Source organism: Neophocaena asiaeorientalis, unplaced genomic scaffold (genome assembly GCF_003031525.2).
Source record: "Neophocaena asiaeorientalis asiaeorientalis breed wild unplaced genomic scaffold, Neophocaena_asiaeorientalis_V1.1 scaffold761, whole genome shotgun sequence".
NCBI lineage: Eukaryota > Metazoa > Chordata > Mammalia > Artiodactyla > Phocoenidae > Neophocaena > Neophocaena asiaeorientalis.
In genome coordinates this window covers 462,964-475,524 of record NW_020174818.1, presented here as the reverse complement: position 1 = coordinate 475,524, position 12,561 = coordinate 462,964, and the positions used below count along the sequence as shown (strand labels likewise).

Here is a 12,561-nt window from a genome sequence, read left to right as displayed (position 1 = left end):
AAAAAAAAAAAAAAAAAAAAAAAAAAAAAGCCAAAGGGCATAAAATAGACCACAGGTGAGGGGAGCGAGGGTGAGGGAAGGGGCCAGGAGTCCACTCAGGAAAGCTGGTAATTGTCGACGTGGAACTGGCAGGGGAAGGAGAAGGGAGATGCCTGCAAGAGCACGAATTCCAAAAAAGCTGAAATGGTGCGGGGAGAGAACTCCCACAAACCCTGGAATACATGGGCGGTGAGTTTGACAACAGCAATCTTTTCCTTTGCGGAGGATGGAGGTGGAGTCTCCACTCCGCCGCAAACTTTGGAGACTCAGCGCTGGGGCTGGGGACGGGGCGGGGCTCCCGAGAGCACCAAGGGAGGCGCTCCCCTCCGGAAGGCACCTGGCACTGTCCGGGGACTGCTCCCTGTTGGTGCCACACGTGTCTTCCAGCCATTCCCAGAGGAGGTCTTGATCTTTCTTTGGCCCCCAGAACTGGCCGGGGACCACACAGGCCTTGTCGATGCCACGGTCCTCCAGCTCCTTGCCCTCGACTTTGCCAATTTCGCGCGCCCCACTGGCTTTCCCCCCAGGGGTGCAGGATGCTTTGGAGAGGTTGTCATCTTGATCAGGCCTCATTGGCAGCTCCAGTTCCCATCTACCTGTTTTTATTGAGGTACAACTTTCACACGATCAAGTGCACAGTTCTTAATGTACCAGCTGAAGGCAGTGATCACTTTTCCTTCTGGACTGCTGAGGCCTCTATGGCACAGGGCCTGGCATGTAGTGGCATATCTAAGTGGCTTACAGTAAGTACTAAACAATTATTTGTTGAATGAACTAATGAACAAAATCGAATCAATGTACATTCCCATCAACAGTAGGCTGGTGCCTATGTCGTCCATATCCTTGTCAAAAATAGGTATCACAGTTATGTTCAAGTTTTACCTATCTGATAGGCATAAAATGATTTCTCATTATAGCTTTCAATTTTTCAGCTCTTTCAATCCCAGTGAGGTGGAATGCTTATCTGTATGGTTACTGGCTGTTGCACTTCTTCTGTGACATTCCTAATCATGTTCTTCGCGCATTTCAAAAAGTGGGAAATTCGTCCTTTTAGTTGGAAAATGTTCTTCATAATTAACCTGAGCAAGACCAGGTCAGACTGAGCGGTTCTGGATCTTGATCACACCACACACAGACCACCTTCCCTTTCCCACAGTTTCTAAGGAGCCCCTGCAAATAGGGCACGTGCTGGGAGAGACCAGAGGATGAGGAGACCCAGTGCCATGCTTAAGGAGTGAATAGTCTTGGTAGGAGAGGGGAGGAGGGGAGAGGGGGAAAGGAAGGAGAGAGCCAGGCCAGGCACTCAGGAGCTCCAGTCCACTCTTTCTGGGCGCAGCTGTGAACAGAGAGGCTGAGGAGGGAGGGGCTTCCGCGACCCTTTTTTATTCTGCATCCTACTGCCACAGCCAACCAGCCCCCAGTCCCAGCTGACTCTACCGCTGCCTCTCACCAGGTTCTCCTGCCTCCAGCTTCATCCTCCCCACTGGCAAGCCACCAGTTATCTTTCTAGAAGATGGATCTGACTCTTTTCAGCCTTCTTCCTAACTCTCCTCCCCATGCCACCTCCACATACCCTTCAATGGCTTCACATTGCTCTCAGGATTGAATAAAAACTCTGTTAAAGTCAACTTTGCAGCCCCAGAGCACCCCAGCCTGAAGTCCCTCTCCCAGGCCCCTCAATAGGACACTGCAATGCAAGAGTCTCTTCAGAAGTGATGCTGGGTTCCTGAAGAGGGTCAGCTGGGTGGGCACCGCAGAATAAGCTCCTCTCGGGGCTGGCAGGGAGACCCGTTGTCACCTGCAGTCTGGTAGAGAAAGTGTAGCAGTGGCTCCCCAGAAGGGTCAAGAGAGAGGCATCCCTCTCTCGTCTTTTCCCCAACCCCTGGACTCAGTTTCCCGAAGGAATGAGCAGCTCTGGACCCGTCATTCTGGGGGATTTCTTAATGGCAGCAGCTAAGGTGGCACTCCAGGATGGCGACAGAACCAGGCCATGGCCAAGACAGAATGACAAATGATTAACCTTAGGGTAAACACCTTATCATGGCCCCCAATGCCTACCTCTGATCTTAAGTCTTCCTATTCTCTCCCTCCTCACCCAACAGCCACCACACTGGCCTTTTTTCTTTACGTCCTTTCAACACATAGTTCCTTCCATTTTAGAGACTTTGCACGTGTTATTCCTCATGTCTGAAACTCTCCTTCCCCAGGTGGCTATTTCCATCACTTAAACCTCAGCTCTGATTTCAGCTCCCTGGAGAAAACTTCCCTGAGGTTCCACATAGTCCCCCATTCTATTACCCTATTTTATTTTTTCCACAGCACTTGTCACCATCAAACTTACACTATCTATTTTATTGTTCATATGCTAGTTACAAGCCCCACTGGGAAATATTTGTATCTCATTCACCCACTGCATCCCCAGAGCCTAGAATAATGCCTTACACATACACACATTTATGCACCACGATCCTTGCCCTCACAGAAATGATTCTATCAAGAGAAACATATCTTAAACAAATAATTATGCTACACAGTAACTACAGGCAGAGTCAAGGGTTTTGAGGCAGAGGTGCAGGACCCTCTCCCACTTCTCGCTCCAAGGATCATTCCCTTACCCTGGGGGCAATTTCTGCTGCAACACCCTGGCTTCTCCTGGAAACTGTTTAGAGCTCAGAGGATTCACCCAGGAATCAGGCCTCAGGAACAGGGCAAGGTTTGTACCTCTAGGCCCAGTTCTTCAAACTTTCAGGGTCTAGCTAGGCTTGCGGGCTGCAGCAGCTATGTCCCCATATGCCTCCAAGCCAGAATAAGTTACAACATTGATAGCTCACTTGTGTGGGCTGTCTGCTTCTCCAGGCCCCGCTTGGATTTTTGACATGCCCCTGGCTTGGGGCCTGGTCTCCTTAATACCTTACAAGCTCCACTCCATCCCCCATGCTCAATGCCCAGTGTCCTCCATGTCTACAGGCTAGTTTGCAGAGGCTGAAGTTGGGAGCTGCTTCTCCTGTCCCTTCTGTGCTTCCTCAGGACCTCCTGTTCTAGAAGTTTCTCTCTCTCCAGGGAGATCAGCAAGTTTCTTCCTTTGAGGGATACTTATTCCAGCTGCTACCTGTTTGGGGCTGTGTTCTTGGACTTCTTTGGAACCCACACTAGTGCAGTTAGCTCCCAGACTAGTGAATTTCCAGGAAGCTGGGCTCCAGGAAAGCCCCATGAGGCCCCAACCCACACCCCGCCTCATCAGGGGAGGTGCAAGTGAGGGTCCAGACCTCACTCCATCTTGGCAGCCACCCTGGGAAACTCTGCCTTGTCCAGTTGATATCTTCATCTCGAACGCGTAGCAGTATCTGGGACGTACTTAGCACTTAATGAACAGGGACAATACCACTAATTTATGTAATGAAAAAAGGCACCGTGCAAATGTTTTACATGGATTATTGGCACTTCACTTACGCAGGTACCATGACAATTTCCATTTTAAAGTGAAGAAACGAGTTCAGAGAAATTAAGCGACTTCCAAGGTCACAAAGCTGTGCACTCTCTCTTCATTGCGCGACGGAGCAACGCAGAGGGAAAATGCCAGAAAGCAGGCAGCCCAAGAAACGCGCGGGCTCCTGGGAGGCAAGGAGTGCAGCAGTCCCTACGCGGCCAGTAGTTTTCACACTGGGTTACCAGCCGGCTCGGTTTCCGCTAAGCACAGACCGGAAGTGTTCCTGACGGCCACATTTCTAACGCGCACGACCGGAAGTTTCTGTTTGCGGCTTTGCGGGGATAGGGGAGTCGCTGGGCCGCAGCCCGGACGTCTAGGTGCGGAGGCGCTGGGGCTTAGGAGGCAGCTGGGGCCGTTAGGGAGACCCAGGCGGCGGGACAGTGGCGGGGCCCCGACCTGACCCTGAGCCACTCTCGTCCTCGCGGCCCGCCTCTTCACCCCGACCCCACTTGGGGCTGAAGTGGCTCTGCCCCCCGATCTGAGCCTGGTAGCTCCTCAGGCGCTCCCCCATCTCTCGGGCGCGATGGCTACGGGCGCGGATGTGCGGGACATTCTAGAACTCGGGGGTCCAGAGGGGGATGCAGCCTCCGGGACCATCAGCAAGAAGGACATTATCAATCCGGACAAGGTAGCAGTGGTGCCTGAGAGCGCTGGGTAGCGTTAGTGAAGTGGTGGGTAGGAGTGACAACGGAAGACGGCTCGGGGAGAGATGAGGTGCCACACTTCTTGTGAGATGGGCGGTAAAAGATGTGAAATAACGGGATAGAGAATATGTGTCACCTTGGTGAGATGGGATGGAGGAGGTGGGACCCCGTGGAAAATGGTGGGGACCAAGAGGGTGTGACATTTGTAAGACAGGACCTAGAGAGTGTGACACTTGTGGGATATTGGGGGGACATCGACTCGGTGTGACATGCTGAGAGATGCTGGAAAAGTATCTTCTGCTCTGACAGGTAGGGCTCTGAGGTACGGGTGTGGAGGGGAATGACCTGCTCAGACCCAGGTGCCCCTTGAGTGGGTTTCTGTACCTTCATAGTGTGTCATTATGTGTCACAGTGTGTATGTGTGTCATTGTACCTGTAGATGCTGGTTTGTTCGGGGATTGAGCTGGGCTAAAGAATTTTCAGGGAAGGGAGTCTAGCCTGTGGTTCCTCTCCTGTGGTTTCCCTCCCCAGAAAAAGTCCAAGAAGTCCTCTGAGACACTGACCTTCAAGAGGCCCGAGGGCATGCACCGGGAGGTCTATGCACTGCTCTACTCTGACAAGAAGCAAGTATTAGAATCCCAGATCCCCCAGGCTTTGGTCCCTGACCAACCTGCATGTCCCTAACGCCTAATTTTCCCAGCCAGTTTTCTCCCCGCTCCCCTCTCCACGCTTGCTTAGGATGTGGGAGCTCGGATGTCTCACTCCAGGACGTGACTTCCTTGCTCTATGGTAGATCAGCAGCCTGGGTCCAAAGGCTCTCTACACACCTTCTGACTGTAATCTCTCACCTCCTTAAACCCTGCTTCCAGGGATGCACCCCCACTGCTACCCAGTGACACTGGTCAAGGCTACCGCACAGTGAAGGCCAAGTTGGGCTCCAAGAAGGTACGGCCGTGGAAGTGGATGCCATTCACCAACCCAGCCCGCAAGGATGGAGCCATGTTCTTCCACTGGCGACGGGCGGCAGAGGAGGGCAAGGACTACCCCTTCGCCAGGTTCAATAAGGTGAGCCACCACCATTGGGACGTAGGCCAAGGTTGCCCACCTACTCTGAGCCACTTGCCTGAGCACTCCAGTCTCCTAGTTGGCTCCAGAGGCCCCCTCAGGCCAGGTCATTAACAGTGGTTACCCACTCAGTCATTGGTGCAAATACCTCTGTGGGTCTTCACTGCCCATGGGATCCTGTCCTCTCCTAGACCTGCTCTGAGTTTTGGTTTGTTGCTTTAGCCTTTTATTTCTCGCTATTCTTCAGAGCTGTGTCCTAGGTCCTCTACTCTTCTCACTCTCTACTTTCTCCCTAGTGTGTCTCATTTACCCTGTGACCTCAGTTACCCTCTGTATGCCATTAACCCCAATTCAGTATCTCCAGTCCAGAGCAGCAGTCCACATATATCCAGTCATTTGCTTACCTCTCTCCCTGAAGGCCCCATGGGTACTTCAGATCAAGTGGATACCCTTGAGCAGAACTCATAATCTTCTCTCGGTTCCCCACCCCCAAACCTGTTCCTCACATAAGTGAATGAATGACACCACTATCCACCCAGTTGCCCAAACCAGAAATTTGGGAATCATCCTTGACTTAGCTTCTCCCTTAGCTCTCATATTATTTCAATCAACAATGGAACAAAGAAGGTAGGGGAAGACAGATAACAAACACGTAAGCAAATGAATTGGATTCTTTCAGATAAGAGCCGTCAATAAAATAAAACCAGGATATGAAATGAGATAAAGAGTGAACTTGTAGGTGTAGGGGAGGCCTAATAGGGTGGTCAGGGAGGGCCTCTCTGAGAAGCTGGCATTTGAGTTAGACGTCAGTGATACATCTAGTCATTGAGTCCTGCTGACTCTGTTTCTATAATAAATCCCATCTGCCTGTGTTCTTCATTCTCTGTACCCTAAGCCAAGCTGAATTATCTCTGGTCTAGATTACTGTGGCTCAGATGGAGCAGGGCCTTATACAGACTCACCCAGCCAGTGAGAAGCAGAGCTGGGCTGGGCTCGGATTCCCTAGGCTGTTGTTTAAGCCACTCACGATACGGCCCCACAGTCCCTGCAGCTTGGAGCAGCCTAGACTTCGAGCCTGCAAGCACTGGGGGCTTGAATCCAGGACTCCCAAGTCCTGACTTCCTTCCCCTCAGCCAGTATACCCACCTGCACCTGGACACCTCCCCCTGGATGGCTCACAGGCCTCTCAGACTCAGTATGTCAAGGTGTGACCCATCATTCTCCCCCATGCCCCCAAACTGGTTTTCCTCCTTAGGCCCCTCACCACCATCCTTAGGCCCCTCAGGTCCAGTGGAGGGAGAGGCTGGAGATGTAAGACTGAGAAGGGATAAGCAAGAGGTAAGAGATTTGAGGTGGGGGTGGGAAGGTTGGATGAGACAATTTGAGGTAAAGACAAAAGAGGGTTCATTTTATATTTAGTAAATACTACTCCATGCCGAGTCAAGCCCGAGGCAGTGAGGGCACAAACATGAATCAGGCACAGTATCTGCCCTCTAGAAACTCTGCATGTTGATGGGGCGCTGGGGGGAGGCACAGGCAATTACAGTTTGGTGGGATACATGCCATATTGGGAGGAACTGAAGGTCATGGAAACTTCCTGGAGAAGTTAGAACTTGAGTTTTTTATTTAATTGAAGTATAGTTGACTTACAATGTTGTGTTACTGGTGTACAGCAAAGTGATTTAGTTATGTGTGTGTGTGTATTCTTTTTCTTACTCTTTTCCATTATAGGTTAATACAAGATATTGAATATAGTTCCCTGTGCTATACAGTAGGACCTTGTTTATTTGTTTTACATATTGTAGTTTGTATCTGCTAATCCCAAACTCCTAATTTATCCCTCTCCCCCTTCCCCTTTGGTAACCGTTTGTTTTCTATGTCTGTGAGTCTGTTTTGTAAATAAGTTCATTTGTATTATATTTTTGATTCCTCATATAAGTGATATCGTATGATATTTGTCTTTCTCTGTCTGACTTACTTCACTTAGTATGATAATCTCTGGGTCCATCCATGTTGCTGCAAATGGCATTATTTCATTCTTTTTTATGGCTGAGTAATATTCCATTGTATATATACCACATCTTCTTTATCCATTCATCTGTCGATGGGCATTTAGGTTGCTTCCGTGTCTTGGCTACTGTGAATAGTGCTGCTATAAACATAGGGGTGCATGTATTTTTGCAACTTAGAGTTTTCTCCGGATATATGCCCAGGAGTGGGATTGCTGGGTCATATGGCGTTGATTGGAGTCTCGAAGGATGTTACCAGGTAACAGTAGAAAAGGAGTGCAGTGACTTGTTCAGGCAGAGCGGACATTACGAGCAAAGGCATAAATGAAAAATCAGTCATATGTGTGGGATGCTGCGGGCATTTCCCCGTTGATGGAGCCTAAAGTCCAAGGTAGGATATGGTGGGAGATGAGACCTGAGAGGGCAGCAGGGCCACGTCAGGCAGGGCTTGGCAGCCAGGCTTAGGAATTTGGGCTTTGCTCTGATGTCTTTAGGGAGCCACTGGCAAATTTTAAGTAGAGAGGTGTTGGGATCAGATTTGAATTTTAGAAAGATCGTGGTGACTGGGTGGAGAGTGAAGTCGAAGTAAAGGGAACTAACAATCTTCCCTCCAATACTGCTCTCTCCTGGGGTCCCGCTTTCAGTCTGTGGCTCCCCAGCCGCTTTCCTGCTCAAGCCAGAAACATAGGAGTTACCTATGACAGCATCTTCTCTCACCCCTCACAGCCAGTTGTCACATCCTATGATGTTTAATCTAAAGCCTGTCAAGTCCATGCCCTTTTCTCTGCCTTCCACTCGTGCTGCTTTATTTCAGGCCTCTTCACTTCCCACCTGGATTATTTCTTAAACCTGCCAGCTGGTCTCCCAGGCTCATGTTTCCCCCGTCTTCACTGTTGCCAGGGTGGTCTTTGTAAAAGAGAATCATGACCATCTCACTCCTCTCTTTAAAACCAACCTTACTGACTCCCGTCACCCACAGGATGAATTCCAGACTCCTTAGCAGTCACACAGGGCTTACAGCAGCTTGCCTCTGTCAACTCTCCAGGCTCTCTTCAGGCCTCTCCCTGTCTCACCCTTTTCTTGTTTCCCTTAGTGTCCCTGACTGCCAAGCCCACACACATCAGGCCATTTCTCTCTCATCGCTGTTTATGTGGCCCCCCTGCTTAGGAGTCTCTCCAGCGCCTTCCCTCACTGGTTCAGTTCTACTTAACTTTAAGACTGAACCAGGCTCCATTTACCTCTTCCCTGACAACCCTTGTCCCAGGCTGCATCAGGTGTCACTCATTATACCCTAGGCATACCTTTGTCATCAGATTCGCTGCACTTTACTAAATTTTCAGCTGGACTGTGAGCTCTGAGAAGGCAAGGCCCCTGTCTGTCTTATTCAGCACTGTGTCCCCAGCATAGGGCTAGCAGGCCCATGATAAATATTTGTTGAATGAATGACCATCTCCCTTGCTTGACGGTGAGCTTCTTTTTATTTCAAGCAGCAGTGTTCAGAGAGGTCACATCTGGGCTGCAGATGGAGAATTGTTTGGAAGAGGATTAAATGGAGGCAGAGACACCAGTGGGGAGGCTGTTTCTCTATCCAGGCAAGGGGTAGTGGTGGTCTGGACAGGGTTGTGGCAGAGGAGATACAGAATTGGGAGGTAAAATCCACAGATGTGGGAAAGGGGATGGGTCAAGGGTAAAGGTAGGATTTAAATATGCCTGCTAGGTTTCCGCTTGGGTGATGGTGACAGTGACTGAGATCCGGACTGGGGGAGATAGGAGTTTGAGGGAGGGCGATGAGCTCAGTACTAACATATTAGGATTTTTTTTTAAATTGAGTTATAATTATTATATATCATACATATATTAGTTCAGGTTACAACGTAATGATCCAGTACTTGTATATATTGTGAAATGACCACCCCAGTAAACCTAGTTAACATGTATCACCTGAACATATTCAGTTTGAGATGTATATAGGATCTCCAGTAGGAGATGTCCAAGAGGCAGCTGGACATAAGGGTTTTGAGAGCAGGTTCAGAGCCAATGTGGTCTTTGATGGAGAAACTTCCATGGTCCAGCCTAGCATTGTCTCTTTCCTGGGGTCTCTGACTGATAGACGCAGCTGGTGGTGGTGCTGTTGTCCCTGAGGGAGGTCTGGGGGACGGGGCATGGGTGTTGGGGAGGGGGGTGTACGTTGCGAGTAGGATTCAGGTGCCTTTTCCTTAGAGATGTGACCTTGGGCCAGCTCCGGGGGAGCGGCAAGTCTCACTGTCACCACTGGGTGGCAGGAGTGCTTCAGACAAGTGTGCCACGACTAGGGCTCCTGGGCCTTTCTCCAGAATTTAGCCATCTTCCTTACTCCAAAGTTGACCTTTGGACTCCCCAGAAGCACTTACACGTGGTCCCCTCACCTTAACCATCGGGTCAGGAGCATGTGTCCTGTTACCGAGGCTCTGGAGCCGAAGGCATGATGAAGTTGGTCCTGGAGTGGATTCAGAGGCAGGCAACAGCTCTAGAGGCTGCCAGGGCCTTTGGTCAAGCAGTTTCTTTTCTTGCTCTGGAAACATCATCTCCAGGTGCCCTGTGCAGGGTCCCAGGCAGAGGATTTGCTTTTGTCCAGCCCAGGGATTGACAATAAACAGGAGGAGCTGTGGTCAGGCTGCTGGAGCCTGCGGGACGTGCCGTGACGTGGGCCCCTGTCCCTCCATGCCTGCAGACGGTGCAGGTGCCCGTGTATTCAGAGCAGGAGTACCAGCTCTATCTTCATGACGACGCTTGGACAAAGGCAGAAACCGACCACCTCTTTGACCTTAGCCGCCGCTTTGACCTACGTTTTGTTGTTATCCACGACCGGTATGACCACCAGCAGTTCAAGGTGAGCTGGTATCGTGCATTTGCATGTGGGCCCAACCCCTGGGCGTGGCAGGCCCACTACCTTCATGTTCTCCTTTCCACATGCCTCTGAGTATTCATCTTTCCTCTCTCTATATCTTTATCCTCAGAAGCGTTCTGTGGAGGACTTGAAGGAGCGCTACTACCACATCTGTGCCAAGCTTGCCAACGTGCGGGCCGTGCCAGGCACAGACCTCAAGATACCAGTGTTTGATGCTGGGCACGAGCGACGGCGGAAGGAACAGCTGGAGCGTCTCTATAACCGGACCCCAGAGCAGGTCAGCCCAAGTCCCACAGACTCTGCTCCGTGCCGTGAAACCCCTTGACCGTTGCCTCCCTCCTCCATACCCTCAACTCCCTCAACCCAGCTCCCCTTCTTCCCCCTCTTCCCGCCCCCATCCAGTCCTGCCTCTCGCCGGCCATCCTCCCTGCTCTCTGTAGCCCTCACCTCCCTCACGATCCCCTGCTGCTCAGGTTCCCTCACAGACAGCCCGGCACCCCTCCATCTCCCCATCTCCTCTCACCACCCCATGACCCTCACGGGCGTCTCAGCGTCTCTTTCCCAGGTGGCGGAGGAGGAGTACCTGCTGCAGGAGCTGCGCAAGATCGAGGCCCGGAAGAAGGAGCGGGAGAAGCGCAGCCAGGACCTGCAGAAGCTGATAACAGCGGCGGACACCACTGCCGAGCAGCGGCGCACGGAACGCAAGGCCCCCAAGAAGAAGCTCCCCCAGAAAAAGGAGGCTGAGAAGCCGGTGTGGAGACCAAGTCAGCCCAGCTCAGGGTGGAGGGCTCTGAGAGCACGCGGAGCCGGCAGGGGGCTGGGACTAACGCTGGGCCCTCTCCCCGTGACACCCTGGTCTCCGTAACTCCTTCTCCCCCAGGCCGTTCCTGAGACTGCAGGCATCAAGTTCCCAGACTTCAAGTCCGCAGGCGTCACGCTGAGGAGTCAGCGGGTACGTGAGTCACCTCCTTCACTGTGTCTGGGCCCTGGGCTCTGCGGCCTGAATGGTGCAGGCCATGGGGCCGGTGCAGGTGGAGGCGGACGTACTGGGATCTCAGGGGGATGCCAGGCCGAGCTCACAGCTTTCACTCTATTCCACTTACTGGCTGTTTTCTTCTGTGACCCAGAGCTGCCTCTAGGGGTTAACTTCTCTTCCACTCCCCCCACTTCCTTTAGTCTCCTTCATTCTAAACCGCTTGTGGCGGGGAGAGGGCTTAGTTGCCTGGGTCATTGCAGATGAAGCTGCCAAGCTCTGTGGGACAGAAGAAGATCAAGGCCTTGGAACAGATGCTGCTGGAGCTGGGTGTGGGTGAGTGCGGGGGCCAGCCCCTCAGGACGTCCCCACCGAGGCCGCGGATAAAGGCCGGGCATGGGGGGCAGTTCAGGTTGCTGGCCTCCCCACAGCACCCCAGCTCTGTCCCTGTGCCTTCCACCCACCTGCCCACAGAACTGAGCCCGACGCCCACGGAGGAGCTGGTGCACATGTTCAATGAGCTGCGGAGTGACCTGGTGCTGCTCTACGAGCTCAAGCAGGCGTGCGCCAACTGCGAGTACGAGCTGCAGATGCTGCGGCACCGGCACGAGGCGCTGGCCCGGGCCGGTGTGCTGGGGGGCCCCGCCACACCGGCATCGGGCCCGGCTCCGGCCCCAGCGGAGCCGGCGGTGCCTGAACCTGGTCTCGGCCCGGACCCCAGCAAGGACGCCATCATTGATGTGGTGGGCGCACCCCTCACACCCAATTCGGTAAGAGGCCGGGAGAGCGCAAACTGGCCCTGCTAGTGAGCACACGCACGTGCGTACGCAGGCCCCATCCCCTCTAGTGCCTGCAACAGGAGTCGTCACTCTGAGGGGTTCTGAGAATGAGGGAGTGGGTGGTCGGTCAGTGGGCATCACCTTCCTGACTCAGAGAGTGAAACACGTGCACCCAGCCTGAATCTGACCCTGGGGGCCATTGACCTCAGCACCTTCTGTGTCTCCTCAGAGGAAGCGACGGGAATCGGCCTCCAGCTCCTCTTCTGTGAAGAAAGCCAAGAAGCCGTGAGGGGCCACACGGGGTGTGGGATGGTGCTGTGTAAATAGAGCTGCTGAGTTGGACTGGGCTGCTTCCTTTTCCTTCCCACCACTTCTCATGCCCCTGGCTGGGAGGGTGGGCAGGAGGGGGATCACCATACCCACTCCATGGGTATGGGGCTGGGGCTTGCCTGCACTGAGGCCCTTAGCAGCCCTTTAACCACTGACCAGCTTTGCCCAAACACCTGTATCCAGGAACACCTGTGGTTCTGCACTCAGGTTGGTTCACACACAGCAGTGACCGTAGATACCGGCTGCTTTGAACACAGCCTTGTGCTCAGACAGTCCCCAGGGCCCTGTGCATATTCGGTGTGGGTCCCCTAGGTGCTCCAGACACTGCCAGCTCTACTGGTGGCCTTG

At 52.6% G+C, this 12,561-nt stretch overlaps 1 protein-coding gene and 1 pseudogene across 3 annotated transcripts; one reads left to right on the top strand and one right to left on the bottom strand.

Moving 5' to 3' along the window:
* Positions 1–4,037, bottom strand: part of LOC112409983 (transcription initiation factor TFIID subunit 9-like) — a 9,533-nt pseudogene extending 5,496 nt beyond the window's left edge.
* Positions 3,762–12,225, top strand: DMAP1 (DNA methyltransferase 1 associated protein 1). Of its 3 annotated transcripts, none has more exons than XM_024760400.1 (10): positions 3,762–4,154; positions 4,702–4,793; positions 5,040–5,235; positions 9,955–10,113; positions 10,241–10,408; positions 10,697–10,882; positions 11,012–11,083; positions 11,368–11,440; positions 11,579–11,874; positions 12,113–12,225. In XM_024760400.1, exons 1-10 carry the CDS (start codon positions 4,050–4,052, stop codon positions 12,170–12,172), a joined length of 1,407 nt encoding a protein of 468 aa, XP_024616168.1. In that variant the 5' UTR covers positions 3,762–4,049; the 3' UTR covers positions 12,173–12,225. The 3 variants fall into 3 exon arrangements, with proteins under 3 accessions (XP_024616168.1, XP_024616170.1, XP_024616169.1); XM_024760402.1 differs by having other exon boundaries at positions 3,793–3,843; XM_024760401.1 differs by lacking the exon at positions 3,762–4,154 and adding an exon at positions 4,454–4,479.
* Positions 12,226–12,561: the final 336 nt, after the last annotated feature.